This window comes from Molothrus aeneus, chromosome 2 (assembly GCF_037042795.1).
Source record: "Molothrus aeneus isolate 106 chromosome 2, BPBGC_Maene_1.0, whole genome shotgun sequence".
NCBI classification, from domain to species: domain Eukaryota; kingdom Metazoa; phylum Chordata; class Aves; order Passeriformes; family Icteridae; genus Molothrus; species Molothrus aeneus.
In genome coordinates this window covers 77,732,156-77,753,888 of record NC_089647.1, presented here as the reverse complement: position 1 = coordinate 77,753,888, position 21,733 = coordinate 77,732,156, and the positions used below count along the sequence as shown (strand labels likewise).

Below are 21,733 nucleotides of genomic sequence, written 5' to 3'. Positions count from 1 at the left end.
GGGAGGATACACCACCAATGGACAATCTCTTCCAGCCTCTGACCACCTGCGTGGGGAAAACATTTTCCCTTGTCTCCAGTCAGCATCTCCCCTCATGCAACCTGTACCCAGTTTTTTTCCTTTTTCATTTCTGAGCTCCTCTGAGAAGAGTCTGGCTCTGCACCCATTCAGCTCCCCTCAGGAAGCAAAGTGCCCATCAAGACCCAACTCAGCCATCTCATCTCCAGGATGAAGAAACTCAGCCCCTCAGCCTCTCCTCCTGTGCCACGCTCAGCCTGATGGCCCTTCATGGGCTCCTTGCCGTTGGTCAGCCTCTCTCTTGTCCTGGGATCCACAGCTTGGCATAGGGACTCCACACAGAGACTGTCAGAATCAAGTGCAGGGGATGGAGCCCTTCCCTGGACCTGCTGGGTGCAGCTGTGCCAGCACAGCCCTGGGGATGGTTGGTGCTGCAAGGACACACCAGTGACCCTGTGCAGATTGTTGCACAACTGCACCCAGGCCTTCTGGGCAGAGGTGCCTTTCTCCAGGCTTTGGGAACATCCCCCAGCCTTGATCTTTCAGGGATGACAGACAGCAGCCTCATGATGACACACGACAACTCCCTGAGAGGCCTCCAGTGTGTCCTGTCTGGTCCCACAGAGCAGCTTATTTACATAGACCCTAACTCCATCCTCCCCTACTGTGGCTGCTCCCTCCCTCCCCAGAGTTTTGCTTCCAGGCCTGAGACTGGGCAGGCTCTGACAGTAAAGCCTGCAGTTTCATGGAGCAGTGCATCCATTTGACTGGTTTTCATTCTCATTTTTCCTGCTGATAAACTTGAGGTAGCCATTTTTGCTGTCCTGCTCATCCCTGCTCATCAACACCAGTTTTGATTCCAGACAAGCTCTGAACTTCCTCATTCTGCTCCTACAAGCCTGGACCACACTTTATGTTATTTCTTGGTAGCTTGTCCCCACTTCTACCTCCAGTTTGCTTTCTTTTTGCATTTAAGCTGAGGCAGGGGCTCATCTGTCATCTCAAGTTTCCATTACCAATTTTCCCCCTAATTTCCTTGAAATCTTATACCCAGTGGCACAACTTCACTTTAACAGAGCTAGAATTTTACCACCCTTGAGAAATTGCTACTGTCAACTTTGTTGTCTTGACCATAAAATTTTGTTTTTCTGTCATTGTTTATTACAAATAAATGCTTATGCTATAAATTATTTGATATAATTAAGCTGCACCTAAAAATACTTCAGTTTTATACACAACTACGTCTTGTACAGCAGCAGCCTCTGAAAGGTGATGAAACAATACTAATTCACTGTGACAGGAGATCTAATCCTAGTCTTTCAACACTGAATTTTAGCAACTGAAAAATGCTTTCCAATCATCTTCAGCAGCACACAGGAACATCCAGCAGTGCTACTTTCACTTTTCAGAATTAAAACAGGTACATACAAACTCTGTAAAATTTTTCCTTTCCAACATACCTGTAAAGAGCGGAAGGTTAAAGAAAGCACTATCCAAGAGAGTCCTTGTGGAAAGCATTAACTCACAAGAAAAAGAAAATAATAAAATTTCATCCACATTTTGAAAGGAAAATTCTGAAGTCTATTTTTCTAACTTTCTGGACAAGATACTTATACAAGATACTTATACGCAAACCCTTAACACTGCTTGCTGTAGTCTGAAGCATGGAGACACAGTTAGGAAAACCAACAAATATGAAAATAATGTGACAGCAAACTTACATTCCTGTTGAGAAATAGCTTTTGTTAGGAAACATTTGCACCAATTTCTCATATACATTGTTTAAGATGGCTGACTTGGCAGTTATTTTTAAAGTTGGACTCAGTGATCTTAAAGGTCTTTTCCAATAATTCTACGGTTCTAAGATGTGGAACGTACTGAAATGGTTACTTCCATATGTTTAAAAAAAATTTTGTTTGCAAGCAAAACTGAATGCATGTTAGATCATTCTCTCTTTTTCCACAGTTTAATGTTAACAAAAACTTGGCACAGGTACTTGACACATCTACATCCATCTCCCACTCTGCTCTCCATCCCCATTCCAAACACTGATTATGCTTGGGATCTAATTTTTGCTCCCTTGAGAAACATCCCTAACAGCATTTCCCCCCAAAATTTCAGGAAGTATATCTTTCCAAACACCCCAAGGCTCATGCACCAAACAGACTCATGCTGTTTTGCTCACAATCTGAAGATGCTTTTATTTCAATAACAAACTGCCCACCTGGTGATTCTGAACTAACGCTTCCTTTCCCACTTCTCTTCTTACAGACTGTTTCTTCCTCTTCCCTAAGAAATGTGTTGCAATAATAACAGTATCTCCCACTCTTCTGTGATGACAGCTTATGCCAAGTTCTGTATTCCTGCAAAACTCCCTCCCTGCTTACTCACACGGGATCTCTTTGAGTTCTGGGTAACCAGATTTTCCCAACACCTTCACAAAGCCTATCACTGTGACATTACTCTGTGTATCTTAAGAGTTATCTTTGTCTTTCTGGTTGTCACTTCCTCAAGGCAAAGGCAATGTTTTTCCACAAGTTCTCTTTAGTGCTGATTATATCACACAGATAATTTTTAATTACCTTTCTGTTCAGAGCCACACCATCTTCACAGTCCAACACTGCACAATCTACATTTAGTGATGGGATTTTTCTTATCTTCTTTTCATCATCCGCAGGTACATAGAGCACAGCCCGTCTGGGAACATATTTGTGTGATGATGTAAAGCGATAACTGAGCTTAGGAACACCAGCTGGCAGAAGAGAATCCACCCTGTAAAGAATATTGTTGAAATTAGACTATTGGCAGCAGTGCTGTAAATCATACTTGACTGTATTTTAAAAGCAAAACATTCCTACCTAGATAGTGGCTGGTTTTGGGCTACTTGCATATTTTTTCCCTTCGGAAGAGACAAGTTAGGGACATATCAGTATTACAGTTAATTACAATATAAAACTCCAAAACCACTGTGTTCAATAGAAGTTGCAAACTTAATCATAATTGAAGACCTGCCAGGGCTAAGGTTTATCCATGTAGCTTTAATTACATTGCTTATTCTGGGTGCTACAGCAAGTATGAAATACAGAAGGGTGGTGGTTGGTTTTTTTTCCCTGTCATAAGTCTCCTCTGTAGGATGCAGACGGTGCTGGGAATGGATCAGGACTGCTTTGGGGAGGAGCTGCTATCTGCTACATTTCCTCCAGGATCTGGATGCCATGCTGTGAATGAAGCAGGGGTGCTGGTTAAAACAAACACAGGTTTGTGAAGTTCATTTTGCAACCTTAGCATTATATCAACAAATGTATTTGCATGCAAATTTTAAATAAGCAAAATGGATGACGGGGGAAATGAAGAAAAAAGAATGAAAACCCCAGGCAGTGTGGAACCTCGCTACTCTCTTCAGACCTTCATATCCACAGCACAGACTTCCATTGGCAGAGTTCACAAACAGCAGCATCAGCAGCAGGTTTTTGGCTGTGGTGTCTTTTAAAATGTGTAAATGCTTTGTGCACCACACTTCAGTGCAGGTGTGAGCCTTTGGTGCCACATGGCTTGAGAGGATAACATCCCTGTGGCCCATAGGTGTGAGGTCTGGGGTGGTCACCATTCCTGGTGAGGGCCCAGCTAACCTGCTCCAGGCAGGAGCTGGGTTGCTGCACTTGGAGGCTGCCAGAGGAGGCTGCTCTTCAGTGCTGTGGGGAGCTTGCTTTGCTCCATAATTACAAGCATAGAGAAATAAATTATAGAGGGTGCCACTGTGTTTCTTGGCCTTCCAAAAAAAACCCCTTGCCTGTTCCTGTTCCTCCCCATTGCATGCTGTACCCCCCAGCCTATTCTGCTACATCAAAGATGAGGACAAAATAATACAATTTACCTTCATACTAAGCACAAGGCACTTACACTACAAAATAATCCTACCATATAACACCATTATGCATTATCATGTATATTATTCAGCACTTTGAATAATGCAAAGATTTCCTAGCACCATGCTGAACATGTCATTATCACATCATGTCAGGGACCCATGCATTTTCCTGTGCCCCTCTTAATAATGCTTCCCAAGTTGCTAGACTTGGATGACACGTGGCTACACACACATGTGGGTTTTCTTCAAAGGAAACACGACTAACACTCTCAAATGCCTGGAAATGAGTTCAGTCAATCTAAATCAGAGCCAGTGTGGCATGTCACTGACAGACCACAGTAATACTTGCCTTTCTAACCTGAATCTGTTGAAGAACCCTCTCTTCCCCTAGAGTGTGCCCCCTTAAAGCTGAATATAAGAGTTGGGTTAAAAATATGAAAAAAGTTTTTATCACATTTTACCTCAGTAAACTAAATTGAAAAGGAGAAGGATTCCATAATCTCATCTGCTGCATCTCTACATATCCTGTGTGGATCCACTTTAAGAGCCTACAAAAACTATTGCCAGGCTCTCCTTTGCAACATACCTGGTAATGCTTAATTCAGTTTAAGAAATGGGACAGCTTGGCAGTTAAATAGACATTATTCTATTAAAAGTGCTGGTGTTACCCTTGTTAATGACAGCAACAGCTTCAAGACTCAGGTGTAGGAGGTCCTATCAACACCTGGAGACATGCAACTGATATCCACTGAGCCCCTCCAAAGTACTCTCTTTGCCTCTCTCTCACAAGCTGCTTCACGTTCCCTGCTTCACGTTCCCTACTTCAGGCTGAAGTGGGGATGGTAACAGAACTCATGGCAACTCAAGTGGCTGCAAGACAAACCCACTTAATCTCATTTTCTTGCAGTAGTACACTTTGGAGAGCAAGGAGGAGGTGGAAGAGTAGTTTATCTCAAATAGAAAGAGGAGGATCTTTTTTCAGTGTGACACAGAGGTCAGTAAAGAAGTCTGCAGTCCTTCCCATAACATATATGAGGGAACAAAAGTGATTAGTTTCTATTCTCTTTCTCTGATGGCTTCAGCCTTGTGGTTCCCAAGGGCACAAAGGAGCCAAAGAGCTCAGCCCATTAATAGTTAACTCCAGCCTGGAGCCAAGCAGCCCCTGAAGCACCCTTAATGACTGCCTCTCACCAGCCCTCCAACCTGCCAGAAACCTGATAGACATGGCTAACACCATAATCTCAGAGCATGCTGAGATGAGATGTATCTTCTGTCACACATGTTTCCCAGGATTTCTTCTGGGCTGTCATCAAACCAAGGGCTGTTTGACCAGCCGTTTTCCCTCTCACTGCTGCAAGCCCCATGAAGGCAGCCCTGCTCTGCATACTACACACAATGGTGTGTAGTGTTGTGTAGGTGAAAGCACCAATACCTGCAGACTGGATTTAGTCAGGTGTCACCAGCCAGGTCCATGAACTTGTGTTTAGATGGAGGAGCAGTACAGCTTCCTCAGCAGACCACCTGACTCCACAGAAGTGATAGACTTAATCCATTAAAACACCATCACTTAATAGGCTTAATGCTGGAAATGCTACTGCCTGGTGACTATTGCTATCTCCCCCTCAGCTAAACATCTTTGTAACCACATGGGCTCAAATAACAGGTTTCTCAGGACATGAATTATTATAAAAAATACACCATCAATGTGTCAAATTATTAGTTTTATGGGATATCTTAGCAAGTTGAAGAAGAAATAATATTTTCAAAAAGTACGGCCAGGAAAAAAATATATACAGCAGGAGATGGTGTCAGTGGACCAACACAGAATCCTTCCCCTTTCAAAACTAAGAGCTCTAGAAATATTCATATAAAATAAGAGTTTTCAAAATCAACATCATACCTATCTTTAAGTATGACAGCAGTAAATGGTATCAATGCTAATTCTTTTACATATATTCTTTAATCATCACTGTGCATTTTGCTTGCAAAGTAATATTTTATGTTCTACAATAAAAAAGCAGAGGAACACATGGATTAATTAATAGATCCATTTGTCTATAGACTTATTTTAAACAGTGGCAAGGCTTGGGGTGCTCTGTATATGAGCAGTTAGCAACTCTGGTAGGAAACACTCCCGTGATTATCTTGACTTCTGTTATGTTGATAGAATGAAAAAATCCCCAGCAGTTGCTTTTTTAGGACAAAAAGCCTACACAGCACTGCAGTCTCGATTATACTGTTAACCCTGTGCCATAAAGAGGAGGAAAATCTTACATATGTTTCCTGGCTCCAAGTATTTTAATGATTCAAACTAAGCTTGACTATGCTTTAAACTAAACACATGGACAAAAGCCAAGTGAATTTGCTAAGACAATGTTTCTTCCTTTAAGCACTGTAAGTTAAAACAAGGACTAGGCTATTGGGTAATGCTCATTAAATTGTTTTACAGCAGCATATTTTCATTCATAGCATCTGGCAGCATGCTGAGTGCTCTTGGGTCTTGGAAATAAAACTAAATTTCTTCAGCAAACATAACACTCTACTAAAGTCTTCATCAAATATGTAAAAGTAGCTGGCAAGTTAAAGTTTCTCATGGTCCTTTGAGAACCATTCCACCCAAGAGTGAATAGGTCATCCTCAGGAAGGAGAAATGAAAACCTATTTGACTACTAAGAGACACTGCAGTTTGCAATGGCAGCCATACAGCGTGACTGCGAACAGTGAAATTACCCCAAATTATGCAAATTTCCCTGCTGTAAACTGCATTTTCACATTCCAGCATTGCTCATACACATACTTAAATGCACACACCTGTGCAGTGACATTGGAGCCAACAACTTATAGCTCACAAAGTAAAGTACTCACACAAGTGATTTCCAGCACTTTAACCTGTGCCTCTGTTCCCTGTTTATTTACTAAATCAAATCACCCCTGGAAGATCTGATAAACACATAGAAAAATATTCACTGCTCTATAGGCCAAATCTTTCCTTCTACAGTCTTTGGCGTAGTGTCAGCAAAGTGTTTGCAAAGCATACACTTTGTAATAGTGAAAATAAATACTATTTAAGTAAATGAAGTAAATAGACACTTCACTAAAACTAAAAATCTGGATAATTTCCACATGTATTTTTGACGTCTGTGCACGTAACTACACACCATGATATCCGTGGAGCTGTGGAAGAAGGACAGAAGTGATCCAAGACCCACAACCCCCCAAGAAAAAGACTCAGCTAATGCAGGAAAACATTGTACAAATTATTTCTGCAATATGTGCAAAAAAAGCCACTCCGGAGAAAACGTAATGGTTTTCCTGTGTTGAATTTACTGAGCACACCACCGCACACAAATAATCCACCAAAAACAAAGGAAACTTCTATGGAATTACAAAGCCCCACAATTTGCATAGTAATTCTTTCTAATTAAGAAAAGAAGATAGAAGTTGTTTGTTATAAACATCAGCAGGCCCTGTGCAAATACAGAGGGCTCGCAGCCGCGCTGAGTGTTTGTCAAATCAAAGCGACTCGCTGGAGAGTTTTATTGGTACAGCTGCGGCGCATGCATTTTATCACACATGCTAATAATCCTGGTTATGGCACTAACATTTTAATCATTTGTTCTCTGGGCTTGTTTCTCAAACAATTAGCACTAATGAATGGCCAAAATACCTCGGATCATATATGTCTAATTGCAGTCAAGAGCGGTTATTGTCCGCATGTACATTTCAATTCACCTCTGGGGATAATGTTTGTTAATTGTATTTCTTTATATAGCAAGTGAAAAAAGGCTGTTCACTCAAAAAGGGACTAAGTGTTCTCTTCTTTCCCTTTGTTCCCACAAGAAGCTAAAGTCACTTCAAGAGGCACTTAATCCCATCATCCATGGTTACAATTGCCTTACAGCATCAATCAAAAAGAATCTGAAGTAAAATGATGCAGCTATATTGTGTAATTAAAAGCAATTCAGGTAGTTATTACTTGGGGCATTTTCCAGGTCCAAATACTTAAAATGGCACTGCAGGGATTCTAAATACTGTAGTGTTTTAAATTTGGTGAACTACAATATCTCACAGAGAAAGGGAAGGAATATGCAAAAAAAAAAAATCTCCTAGTGTGTATTGTAAAGTGAAAGAAAAGAGGAGGAACAGCTAACGTTTGAAGTGACAAAATCTACAAGTCTCCATATAAAAGGGAAATAAAAATATCAAGAAGAGAGAAAAGGGAAGGAAAAAGAAAAGGACAGCAGTTTTCAAGGAAAAGGAATTCCTCGTAATTGTTAAAAAGTTAACATGTGAAAAAATGCTAACATTTCCTCAAATGGAAAACAAAAGCTCATGTCACAAGCTTTACCATCAGAATACAGGTCCCCAAAATCTTACTGCTCTCCTGGTGGAAATAAATCCGGGTAAAGCAAGCAGCTCTTCTTTAGAAAAAAAAAAAAAAAAGAAAAAGGAAAAAAAAAAGAAAAACACTTAGGTTGAAAGTGAAGAGCTATGATATTTACTTTTGAATAAAATGTAAGGGAAGGAACTTTACGTAACAACTGCCGCTAACCCTGATCCAGTTATGTTGAAATTAAAACTGGGGGGTTATCAACATACCAAACACTCAGCTTTACATTTTGATGTTTTCCTTTGTTCCAGACTCAGTATGGTCATTTTCCTGACCCTCAAAAAACTAATTAAGAAACCCCCCCAAATCTAAGCCCTTTCCAGGGCAGGCAGAAGCCACCAGCTCTCATGGTTTGAGATCTCTTGACAAGCAGTTTTCTTTACCAGGAGAGGCTTTGTCTGATTTTAAACTTCCCACCATAAGGCTGATACTATGTCTCACAGACCTAAGGTGAAGATTAATTCCCCTGAGGCTGATGGAAGACATAAAGGTATAAAATTGGCCTCCCAAAAGTGAAGAAGGTGAAAGAATAAACCCTAGCACTTCCTCAGCATCCTAAGGGAGACAGGCGGTCTGCACCCAGCTGCGGGGACTGAGAGCGGTGAGCTGAAGAAGCGCTCACAAAAACTCAGCGAATTAAGAAATTTAACCCCCGTAACAACCAGCTTTGGATATCAAAAGGGACAGATTGGAGGGGGTTGCTCCTGAGAGCACTTGCCTGCTGGAAAAACTGTAGCAGGGAGAAATGAAAAGGGGGCTTCCAAGTGACCTTTCACAAGCACTCACTCCAACTGATCAGGACACATTGCATTATAGCCAAAAAACAGAGAGCTGAACCAAGTGGGGAAGGAGAGCCCCACTGATCCAGAAAAAAAATCATGACACAGAGAAGTGTGAGTGGAAATGAAAACTAAGCACCAAATCCAAAGCTGCTGGAAAGTAATTTTAGGAAAAATATGTGTCTTTGTCTGCTATTTGAAAATTTTCCCTATCTCCAGTAAATCAATGTAAGTCATATAACTGGGCTCCAGAGAAAAGATTAATACAAGAAAGATGAGTACAAACCAGGAACTTACTGGCAAAAGCTTAAAATCACGGACCCCTAAGCCATAAAATGATAAAAGGCTATCATAGGTTAAATAGTTAACCAAACTTTCTCCTCCCACCAGCACTAAATGTAAAAAAAAACCAAAACGACCTTTTATTTACCCCACCATGTTCTTTCAACTGCATTTGACCCTGTTGTTTTGGTTCACTCTGAGCTCCATCATGCCTTAAATTGCTTTGACTGAAGATCAGGCATTTTTTTCTTCTCAATTCAAAATGGCCAAATTAGACAGCGAGGATAAAAATAAAAGGACCACTGGCTTCTCATATTACTAACGTGTCCTGTTTTCAGGGCAGCAAAAATAGCCTGTTTGTGAGGAAGAGGAGAGTGCTACGGTTCTTTGACTTAAGAAGTGAATTTTAAAAGAGATTTAAATAATGGCTCAGGGTGACAAGGGCTGCTGCTTCCTACTAATGGCAACAGGCTGCTCCTCTCGGGCAGCCTCTGTGTGTGTGTGTGTTTGCTATCATCCAAGGTTAATTGGTGTCCTGTCTTGGGGAGCTTTAGCATATGTGGCATACAGTTGAGGCTTTGCTCCCTTCCTTACGGTGTGGATAACCCTGAATCACTCATCATGCCCATAAAGTACTCTCGAGCCGAGCTGTACCTCGCTTTGCTTTTGCCATTGACAAAGTAGCTGGCTTCTTGGGATGCTTTCTGCTGCTTAATCAGACCCACAGCACTGCAGGGCACTGGAAAAGCACTCTCTCTGTAACACATTCACTTTGCCACTAAGGAACATGCAGTTAGGATAACAGTTAATTTCTCTGTCTTCCTAAATATAAAGATATAGAAATAAATGCTAAGTATGGACAGTTTTTAAGAAAATTTTAAGCGCTTTCATTTATTTAACTAATTCATTTTCTAAGTTGCATTTTAAAAATCTACAACACTGTAAAGAGATATTGCAAAATTTTGTCTAGCTGTATGTTTTTTTAAGCGAAACTCTTGCTTAAAACAGAAAACATTTTTTAAACAGAATTGCAAGTAGCAGCTGCAACAGAAATTTGCAACACATTTTAAATAACAAAAACATCCCACAATAAAGATGAAGATCCAATACCAACATTGAGAGATTTAGAAAAAAAAATACACATAAATTTGCCTTTTTTAAGGTATGCATTAAGAAGTAAGAAGATATTGCTTTGGATATGGAACGTTGATGTAGATTTGTTTTGATTTACTTGGGTTTGGGTTTTGTGTACAGACAAATATGCACCAAGTGTTATCAGAGCTGTATGGCACAAAGGAAAAAACATGCCTTTGGAGGTTAAGAATCTTCCAGTTGAGGGGGAGGACCACATATAACCAAAAAGCTGTCCTGGAACATCCCACGCCAAAATCTGTCTTAGGAAGTGAATATATAAAACCCACAAATCTGCAATGGTTGCCCTTTTATACAGTCAGACCCATCCTGGTAGCCTCTGCAGAAAAGCTGAACTTTGAAGGGATTCTTTATGTCACTGCAAAACCACTCTTGGTTCTTCCAGTTCTCCCCTCCATCTTACCATCAGGTACTTACTTCCCTTGCTCCTAAATCTGCCCCAGCCCTTTCACACACTGACTTTGCACCCACCCATCTCGGTGTACATGCACCAAAATTAGTAACGATGTTTGGGCATAATTTCTTTTCCTACTGAAGGTGTTTTCCCCCTCTTTTCTCCCCCACTGCCCTCCGTTCCCTCGGCGTCGGTTCCCACACCAGGACACCGGGAGCATCCCCACCACTGAGCTCCTGCAGCCCTGGCCACCGCCCAGCTGTGCGCGCATTGGCTAAATGCTGCAAGGTCAAGATCCAGAGCGGGATTCAAAAATTCCACGCTAATTACTGTGATTAAAGTCCGAGTCCCAGACTCATCCAAAGGCCCTGAGCAGTTTAGGAGCAGGCTGCTAATGAGTTATACACAAAGTAAGAAACAGGCACTTGATAAAGTCAGAATCAATAAAGTGCCATTCCTGCCTGTTAAAATGATCTTGCCATCCATCACAGAGAGTCACTATGTTCACCAGAGCCTGTGTAGGTTAGATATCTATGCATGGTGTGAGAGAAAAAGAAAACACTACAATCCTTGAAACCACTTCTGAATTATATCTGAGTTGAAATAAAATTACACCAAAGTTGTGACTGACAATTTTTAGCAGAAGGAAATGAATGGAGTGTCAATATACTAGTGCTGAAGAAGTCAGGAGAAAGGAGGCATTTGTCATCCACTTTGGGTCTTCCAGAATTTCTGATTTTTTTATTACAAACTGTTGTCTTCATAGTTTTGGTTGTGATGAGGATATTTTACAAACTGAAGGTCCCTTCACACTTCTAGGAATTTTTCACTGGTAGACCATATTTTATCTCAATTTGCAATTTACGTCAGTCTACACTTAGTCAAACCACAAGCATTTTGATGATTCCTGTACTTAGAAACATAGGTAAATTATAATATTATATAAAGCACAGACATTTTTACCGTATAACAAAAAGAAAACAATATTGCAGTCTTCTCTGCATTTTGAAACTGCTCCTGTAAACCCACTTGAGCATGTGCCTAGCCCAGAGAAATCAAAAAGACTAGTCAAACACTTACAGTTAAGCATGTGCTTAAGTGCCTCCAGGACTGGGGATTAATTTTGAATTATGAAACTGTTCAATTTCCATGTGTTCTTAGGCAATACATAGGTCAACCCGCTTTTTTCAGGTTTTTGCACAGAGACTTGTGCAAAATTGAGACTTAGATGTATATGGACGCAATCCAGGTGGTGAATATCTTTTAAACAATATAAAGATGCTCAATTTCAGCTGGTGGAAAAAACCAAACTTATATGATATTTTCAGAATAAGATTAAAAGTAAAAATATTATTTATGTTTAGCCAAGTATTCTGTAGAATTATTATGTGGAGGAATTACTAATTCAAAGAATTATTTTGTATTAAACTAGACTTATTCAGAATGTTTTCTGCACCAAATAACTGAGCAGTGAAAAACAATTTAGCAAGCAATTAGTAAATATTAAATCGCTGAAGAACAGAACTATAAAACTACAATGCACTGCAATTACATCCAAAAAAAGAAAATGTTGGAATTACATCAAAGCTGATGCAATATGACAGAAAAAAAGAACGAATACACAATGCTTTTAGTTCAACAGCAACTGTGGCCACACTAATTGAAAACCAACTGCTCCCTGGCTTTGAATACAAGCCTGGTGGAAATTTAAAAATATTTCCTAAACGGACAATAAAGAAGAACACTTACAAATCCTGCAGTGCTCCAGGCAACACTTAACTTTGGAAATGTCTACAGGCAGAAATACTACCCTGCAATATGGCTCAGGATGGCACAAACAAGCATCTGTGTTTATTTTTTAACTAGTGGATTTATAAGAGCAATGAAATCCCTACATAAGCATTTTATATTGACCTGATATGGACTTACTGTTTTAACCAGCTTTTTAACTAACTCCACAAGTTAATAAAGGCAGCTACATGAATCCTTACTGCCTACACATTAAGATAAGAAAAACATTCATTAAGCAATATCCAGACTGTTTTAATTACAGGAATATCACTCTTATTTGTAGTATAATGTTCGTTAAGTACAGTATAACATTTTCTTAAAATGCCCCAGAGGCAGTTAAACTCTTGATTAGCTATTAAAAAAAAAAAAAAGAAATCTCCCTTAACTTCAATCGCAGGAGTTAATGCCTACTGCAATGAAATTCCAGCACTTATAATCATGCAAAAATGTCATATGAAAATCTTATTAACCATGAAAACATTATATAAGATCAAATGAATCTTCTATGCTGTTAGCACTACTCAATGTTAGCAAAATGTTGGACTTTTTCTATGCTGATTGTGGTAGTAACAATAATAAGCCCAGCCCTACTTCCTTTGAAAATGACATCAATTGAAAACATGCTCTTATTTTATTAATTTCAAAATATAGCAAGGAATGCATGAAAATTCCGACTTCTATATTTTCATGCCTTTAACTACATCTCTGTTCTATTATCCAATGTTAAAGCATACCAAACTAGAAGCAGTGGGTGGATTAAAAAACATTATAAAGACAGAACCTTCATGATCTCCAGTAAATAAACACTATTTAGGTGCTTTACTACGCAATAATGAAACTTCCTTTTTTTCCCTGCCTTTTCCAGTACATTACAAAATTTAACATTATTACTGTTATTGTACAGAGTACAATGAAATATCTATATTTTCTTCAGTATTTATCCTGCATCTGCCCCTTATTTCATACAGCTCTTGAAAAAAAAATTTGTTCATATTTTATTTGCTAAGACCACCAAGCATTAAAAAAATTGTGAACAACATGATGCATTAAAAATTGCAGTATTTTAAAAATACATATTGAAACATTATTTTGTGGTTCTGTGTCTTTGACTTTGTATTTTCAAGCTTTTTCAAAGACAAACATTTTCTTGAAAAGTAAAAAAAAATGAAAGGTGAGATTTCAGGAATCAGGACTAAAGGAAATAACAAATACAGTGACATTAATGATAAATAGGTGAAAGCTGTCAGCTCATTTTGATCTTTCACATAAGCAGCTGAAGGATAATTTTATTATATGGGAATGCCAAACCCTAACTCCAAAATGGCCCTCCAAAATCATCTCCTTAGTAAGGTCAGCAAACTAAAAATTGCAAATTTAGCACCCACCAGTGTCTTCAAGCTCAGCACCTCTCTATGCACAGAGTTCCCCACAGTGAGTGATCAGCATTTGCTACCCTGAAAGGGACAAACCCCTCCCTCCACTGAGCTGCTGGGTCAGGTCCTGCCACCCCCATGGGTGCATATTTGGGGGGAGTGGTCAAAGCCCTGGGTGCACCTTTCAAGGGCAGATTCAGCCATAATCCTCCCCCTGGCTCAGGCAGTTCCTGATGTCCCTTGAGGAGGTGAGTGTACCTGGGGGAGATGAACCCCATCCCAGGGTGTCCCCAGCAGGGAACCAATTTCAAGGAACACATCGGTCATATCATGACAGCCTGTCCTCCCAGGCACAGCCTTTGTTGTGTAGGCAAGCTCAGAGACCATAAAGGTGCTGAACCTACCATGCAGATAATATGAATGTGTAATGGGGGATAAACATTAGCCAAGGAATACATTTTAACATGAAATCAGAAGATTACTATAGCTTTTTTTTTTTTTTTTAGCCCTATTTCTAAGACACTTTTATAATTTAATTCTCTGAACATTTTCACAGAACTCCTCAGATTAGCTTTGCCACATCCCAGGAAACTCAGAAACCTGTCCTAAAACCATGGCTCCCAGGTCCCTGTTTCAGATCCCCCTCTGTCAAAGTCCCATCCCATTTGAGGCTCAGTTCATCATCAACAATAACACTTAAATAAAATAATCCAGACTGAAAGTCAGATGGGGTGAAAATCAACTTCTCTGCAAATCAGAATGATTTTATTTTCATGAACAAAAAAAAAAAAGACAAATTATCAGGTAGCAGCTCTTTTTGGGGGCACCTGATTGGCCTGTGCAAGTGCAAGTGCAAGTGCAAATCCAAACGCTATTATTTTATGACATGCCCTGTGGAAGTTTCTTATCTGTATTTTTCAGGTGAGATTACTTTTGTGGTTATGGTTGCTATAACATATATTGTCTGTGGCCAGTGAACACATGAAAAGGCCCACTGACACTTTGGCAAAGCTGAAGAACCAAAGCTTCTCCCCTCACCAGCAGCCTTGTTCCACAGACATCGCAGACATCGCAGTTCTGTTAAATGGGGATTTCCTGTCTCACTGCCTCACAACACACATCTTCATCATTGGTTCCCCTCTCCTAAAACTAAATTTTAGAAAACAGCCTTGTCCTTAATGGCTGCCTAGAGGGGAGCAAAGAGACATTAGAGAGGAGAAGTTGGCAGAGAGGGAAGGGAAGAAAGAGACAAGAAGAGGTCACCAAGCACACAGCTTGCTTGGGGGACCCATGAAGAAGAAATTCTTCCAACTTAGTTTAAGAGTGAGGGTTTTCTCCTCTACATTCTTGACACAGGCTGTTAAATATTTATTTAAAAATAAGTGAAGAAGAAAAATCCACTTCCTCCCTTGCAATCTGCGCATATAAAGAAAATGGCTTTTAGCTCATAATGATGGTACATTATAGATAAGCAAAAGTCCTGGATTACAGGAAAATAAAATCTATAAGGAGAAATAGGATTAAGTCTACTTCCACATAACAGCTTTTATGACATTTAAATGAGCAGCTGTGTTTCTTTAAGTAAGTGTTATAGCATTCCACATCTGTATAAAAACTGAATGACAGACAGACTTTCTCAAGTCACTGATATATAACCTTGTGAAGATAAAAAAATCCCTGTGAAAATGTATAAAGGCATTGCTTGGCTTTCCTTTAAGTCTTCCTTAACAACCTGTGTCATGAATATAGGTTTAGGCTTAAGGAAATAAGGCAGTTAGATCACATATGTCTTTTGTCCTGTACTGAACAAAGAGAAAAATTATTCCATTACTGAATCAGCCAACCTTTTTTCTTTGGGTAACATTTTAGATATACTTTAGTGTAAAGGCCTTGAGATACATTTTAATTCTGCAGTGCATGCCAGTCATCTGTAAGAACATTAAGAAACAGTACCTCCCAAAGTTGCTATTATATATAAGAAATTTGGATGGTTTGAACCAGTTTTAGTTTCACTTGGTGCTGTGCTTGCCATCATCTGTTTCCTTGCTGATAGGAAGAAGGTTATGGATGTCTCAATTTTTATCTTCTTCCTGAATAACAGTTTAGTTGAGCTGATGTCTCAGTAACAGCAAAATTTGTTGACAGAGATTAACATCAGATATGGTGAAAAAAAATTGTGGCATATTCACTTTCTTCTCTAGAACACATCCAGCAGGCAAAGCCTTCCTCCCTTTTTTTGTGCCATTTGTGTTTAAGGGAGAACATGCAAAACAATGACCTCACTTGTTCTGTGTGCAAGCAAGAGCAGAATGTGAGACACCAATCAGACATTAAAATAGGCCCACCCTTAAAGATAAGGTTTTCTTTTGGCCTGCAGCCACTATAGTCTGAGATGATAATTTATATGTGTGCCTGCTTGTGTTTATATATTTGTGTGCCTTTATATATCTATCTACATACACAATCTATTTATGTATTTTTGCACATATAAATGTACATATGTAAGTGTTCATATATGTACATGTGTATACATGTATGTACATAAGAAGACTCAACATGGCATAGTGGAACAGCAGCACTGATCAGTGGAAAGTGGCAAAAAAGAATTGACTTCCATAAATCCAAGGAATAATAAAACTGGTTTTTTTGCCCAACTTTTAGTCTCAAACATTCCTCATACTTTGCTGGAATAAACTACCTGTTCCTGCATCTCCAGCAAAGGCATTAGAGTGGGAGTTCTCCAGTGGAATACAGAGTTTCCCCAGCACCCCAAATGTACCAGACTGAAGGCTGTTCCACCATTACTTATGGATGGCCCTGCCTTGCTTTTGCAAGACTTGAGGTCTTTGCATCACACACTGCATCCACACACTGTGGGCATCCTGTGCATCTTGCAAGTTCAGGTGTGACCCTGCATATTTACAGCTGCTGTAGACTGAAGCTGCGTCTCAGTGAGCCAAAGCAGTGCTGCCCCTCACGTTACTGCTGTATCCCTGCCAGAATAAACAAGCCACAAGTGACACTCTTTCTTTCCACTTCATCTCCTAGAGCTCAACATTTTTATCCCTGAAAAAGTGAACACTCCTATCCTCTTTTCCTTGACCCTGCTCATACTAGTTTGGAGGTGAAGGAGGGGATTTAGGGGCTGTTTCACCAATTCTCTACCAGTATTTGTTAATAGAGGGGAAAGAAAGACTAATGGCTAAACCAGGCATTTACAGCAGTAGCCAGAGACATTAAACTGAACCACAAAAGAGGGGGTTTGGGAGAAGAGATAATAATTCTTTCCTTTTTTCCTTTTTGAGAAGCACCAGGATAAGGTGGAGCACACTCTTGACATGAGTATCTTAAGGGTCTTTTCCAATCCAAATTATGTTCTCTTTCCTTCTCCTAAGGGCCCAGTCTGGGCTGTGAAAACCGCAGCTGAGGCCTTAGAAAAACAGACTCTGTTCCTGTCCTAAGCAGATAAAATGTAAATTGTTCTCCCACCATGACAACAGTCGTACATGCTAACTTGCGCATTTTGAAGATGTTGATAGATTTCAATCCACAAAAAGTATATTATAACTATTAGTAAGTACCTTATTTCATGGCTCTGTGGCTTATATATTAGTTTGAAAAATAAATAACCAGTAGTTAAGTTGCATGTGGTTGTAATTATACTAATCTTAAAATAGTCTGTTTCATTATTTTCTAACCTCTGCAAAAATGTTCCTGTTATGAAGAAAACAAACAGAAGACAGATTCTAGACCAGGACAGACTGAATTAAGGAGAAGTAAAGATAAAAGAGGTTGGAGAGACAAATAAGGTTGCAGGTGGCTGCAGTATATTAATTACCCTGTTATTTTAAAAGACATTCACATCTTGATTCAAAATACACTTTTATTACTCTCTACACCTTTTCCATTGCTTAGAAACAGCAATCAACAAACCAATGTTTAACCTACCACAAGGAATATTAGGGTGGCTTTGAAAACAGGGAAGATGGAGAACTTTGTAAGACTGTGCATGTTTGAGGCCCAGTAAGGAAGAAGCCTAAAAATCATCTACAGGAGGAAGAGAATGAAAGGGTAATTGTAAGCTGCAAGAAGCTTACAGGTCTGGCAGAGTAATGAAGTGAAGAAAGCCCAGGACCAGGGCACCACACATACAAAAACCTGAAGCTGACAACAGGCAACAGGCAGCTCTAGAGGTCAGTCAGAGCAAGAGAGTCCTGAACAGCCAGCACACAGCAAAGCAGGATGGCCCAGCTGGCCAGGAGAGGGGTGACAAACGCATAGGGCCTTGGTGAGATGGCCCTGGGCACCACAAGGAGTTTTAGGTTTGTGCAAGTGGCAAGGCAGACTCTGCCAGGATATGTCCCCAGCCGAGCCACCACAGAAGACAAGGAAGGAATGTGGGAGAGATGAGCAAGGAAAGGAGGTGACACCATGGAAAGGAAACCACACCATCAACCAGGGATGCAAAAAAGAAGATATAGTAGGCATTCACTTAGAAAGTCTGAAGAAAACAAGGTCAAAGGCAAGATTAAAAGAGCAAGGTGAAGATGTAATTTAAAGATAAAAAAGGGAAAAAAAAGGAAGAGGACAAGGTCAGTGTAGATTTTGTTGAGGGAAGAATCAATGAAGCAGAGACTGAGGAGTCTCTTGATTCAGCATCAGACACAGAGAAGATGTATTAACTCAGGGCACCCAGCTGTATCACTTAAGGAAAACAGGTAGAGTGGCATAAGTCTTTGAAAAATGAAACAGCGGAAAGAGGAGTCAAGGATGGGAGCACCAGGGAGGAAGAGGAGGAAGCAAAAAGGAGACAGTGGGATCTTGATTCAGCCAATAAGCTGAGCCTAATGTGAAGAGTCTGAGCACTTGTGTAGTATCACTTGACTAACCACCACTGTGAACCGGGGCCTGGTACAGGAGCCTTCCAGCAAAAGACTGGGGAAGATGTGTAAAACACACAGAACACAATGGTTCAGCATTGAGAATGGAAACGAAATGGGGACTTCGATGGTCATCCCAGAAGAAGCTCTTCTGAAACCTTTTAAGTGTGACCTGTCACCTCACTTCATAAAGAAAACAGAAAAATATTTTTACGTGGCCTACACACTGATTTCCTGTACACAAGCAATCATTTTAATTTAGGCTTCTAGATTATTTTGCCAGCACTTAATGTTGCATAAAAATAAAGAAACTTAAGCTCCCTGCAACGCAGTGCAAGTGACTGAACTTCCTTTCAGTAGCCAGAACTGCATCTATTAAATGTGTGAAATGCTAAAGGTAACAGTGTCCAACAATAGAAAATGAAGCAAAAGGAATTTAGACCAACCTCAGGAACCAGTTTGCCAAAATTATGGGTGAATGCTAAGGAAAAAGGACAATTAATACAGGGACAGATGGCTAAGCAAAAACAAAAGCCATTATCTAAAACCTGGCTAAGGAAAGCTTAGCAACTGATTGTTCAACAGAAGGAATTAAAGAACTCAATTAAATATAGTGTTATCAATAGTTTGGATTGTAAGGAATAAGAGAGTAGAGGACTTGTTGTCATTTGTGGCAATATTAAATTCTTTCTGTGCTCACATTAAATATTAAGGTGCTCAAGTTTTATATAGAAGCAGACATTTCTCATCCTTGTGAGAAGGTGGGTTATAGAATGCAAACAAACTCTAGGCCAGTAATAAAAGCCGTAGTGACTTGACAAATCTTAGAAAACATAACAGTGTTCTGCAAGTGGTCTGCAGCTCAGGAGATCCTGCTGAAATATGACAGTCTTTCCTTCCCCTCTTGATTCCCCCCTGAAACATGCCTGCATATAGTCCTGGAAAACCATACTCAGGTGAGATGGGCAGACTTTGGCTGTGTCCCCATGGGGGTGAAAGGCTACTCCAGAACAGCAGCATCATTTTTTGAAGGTGCTCCACCTGAAACACATCAGCTGACAGCCACAACTGAGCAAGAGTTGGGAGAAAAGCACGGGAAGTGGTACAAGAAGATATGTCCCACATGTGTTTAGAGTCATGCCAGGATAGAGATCTGCGACCTCTGGCAGCTCTTAGCAGAGGGAGGGTGCAGAACAGGCTCTGAAAATCCACTGGCATCACCACCTGAAGTGCTCTCTGCCAAGCAGCCCATGGAAAATTGCATCTGGGGGAGTCTCAGCTGCTCTCATGCTAGGAGCAGGCACATGCATTGCAGTCAAATCACTTGGTCCCATACAAAAAGAATTAACTCCAAATAAATGTCTGAATCTCTGCCTGCAGCCTCAGTACAAACATTGACTCCCTCAGGGGAGCACTCCCTGAAAAGTTGCACAAGTAATGAAAATGAAGCCTCCTAACAGCTTTACACAGCACAAAATGATGGCTAAACCTGTCTGCCATCACTGTCTGGTACGAACAGTTTGAACCGATAGGCCTCACTCATACGTGCAAGCCATGTTTGGTTCTTGTCAATACTTTAGCAGTACTTTAATTATTGTAGTAATTAGTTGACATGCATTGTTTCAACACATCACATCTCCATGGTGGCATCATCAGTTTGTAATAGAGGCTTCTTTAAGAAAAGAAACAGCTTCCTAATTTTTTTCATTAAAAAAGTTAATAATTACAGGAACACTGACAGTGTTGCTATAGTTACGACTATATCAGCCTTTCACTTACAACTCCCCGTTTTCAAGGGTCAATAACTCAGTTGTCAAAAATCCCACTGGGCAGTAGCCTGACACATCTTAGACATAAATGAAACAACTGCATAAATAAAAATCAGCTGTTACACTCTTGTGAACATTTTGAATCAAATCACTCTTTCCATATGATATTTTGAGCATCCAACAGTAGGTTTTGTGGCTTTTTTTGTATATATTTTTTGGCAGTCTGCTGGTCCTTTAGGTGCCCCAGCGGTTTCGGCAGCTGCCAGAGGGAAAGGAAGAAGAGCCATCACTTTTTCCTCCAGCCATTTCATCCCATCCCACCAGAAAGGAAGCAATTCTGGATGCGCCCACTATGGTCCCAACAAAACTTCCCCAGGATTTTCAGGCACAAAAGCTTCACACGCATGTGCAGCAGCTGGATTACCACAAAAGACCATAACGGCCCTAAGAGCCGTTACGGTATATCAAGTGAGTAAACCGAAAACTAAGAAGGATTTACACAATGACCATAGTGGCTCCCTGGGAGCCGTTACGGTCTATCAGGTCAAAAATCCACTTTTCAAAGAGCGCCTAAATATGTGTATACCCAACAGGGCCTTGAATCTCCAGAGCAACTATCACACACATTTTCAAAATCAGCCGGGGAAGAGAAGGGAGATTACACCCAACAACATAAAGAGAAAATTTTTTTACAATGAATAAAAGACATATCATGCAAATTCTAAAGACCTACATTTAAATGGAAAGAAGTGCATGTTAAGTTGAGAAATAGGACACAACATGATTTCTTCATTGTCAAAACAGGTCCTTTGAGGCTCTTTCCTCTTTTTCTTTTTTAATGAAAAAGGAAATTTCCCACCAAAGCCAATCACTTTAAAAAAATTAAAAGTTAGTTTTCAATAAATACAGATATAATGCAATCACAGCTGGGTTCTGAATTGCAGTTCTGCTGCATTTCAAGTCTCTAGTCACGGCACAAGTTGGTAACAAGGCTCAGCTTTGCCTTCCTTTAATTCTCTCCCATTGTGTCACGAAAC

The 21,733-nt window shown here is 40.1% G+C and overlaps 1 protein-coding gene across 4 annotated transcripts in view; it reads right to left on the bottom strand.

Moving 5' to 3' along the window:
- CLYBL (citramalyl-CoA lyase) overlaps window positions 1-21,733 on the bottom strand; it is a 168,420-nt gene that overhangs the window by 77,152 nt on the left and 69,535 nt on the right. For all 4 annotated transcript variants that reach the window (XM_066545144.1, XM_066545143.1, XM_066545142.1 and 1 more), the window contains exon 2: window positions 2,601-2,790. In XM_066545144.1, coding sequence (XP_066401241.1) covers window positions 2,601-2,790 — 190 coding nt within the window. The remainder of the gene's footprint in view (window positions 1-2,600; window positions 2,791-21,733) is intronic.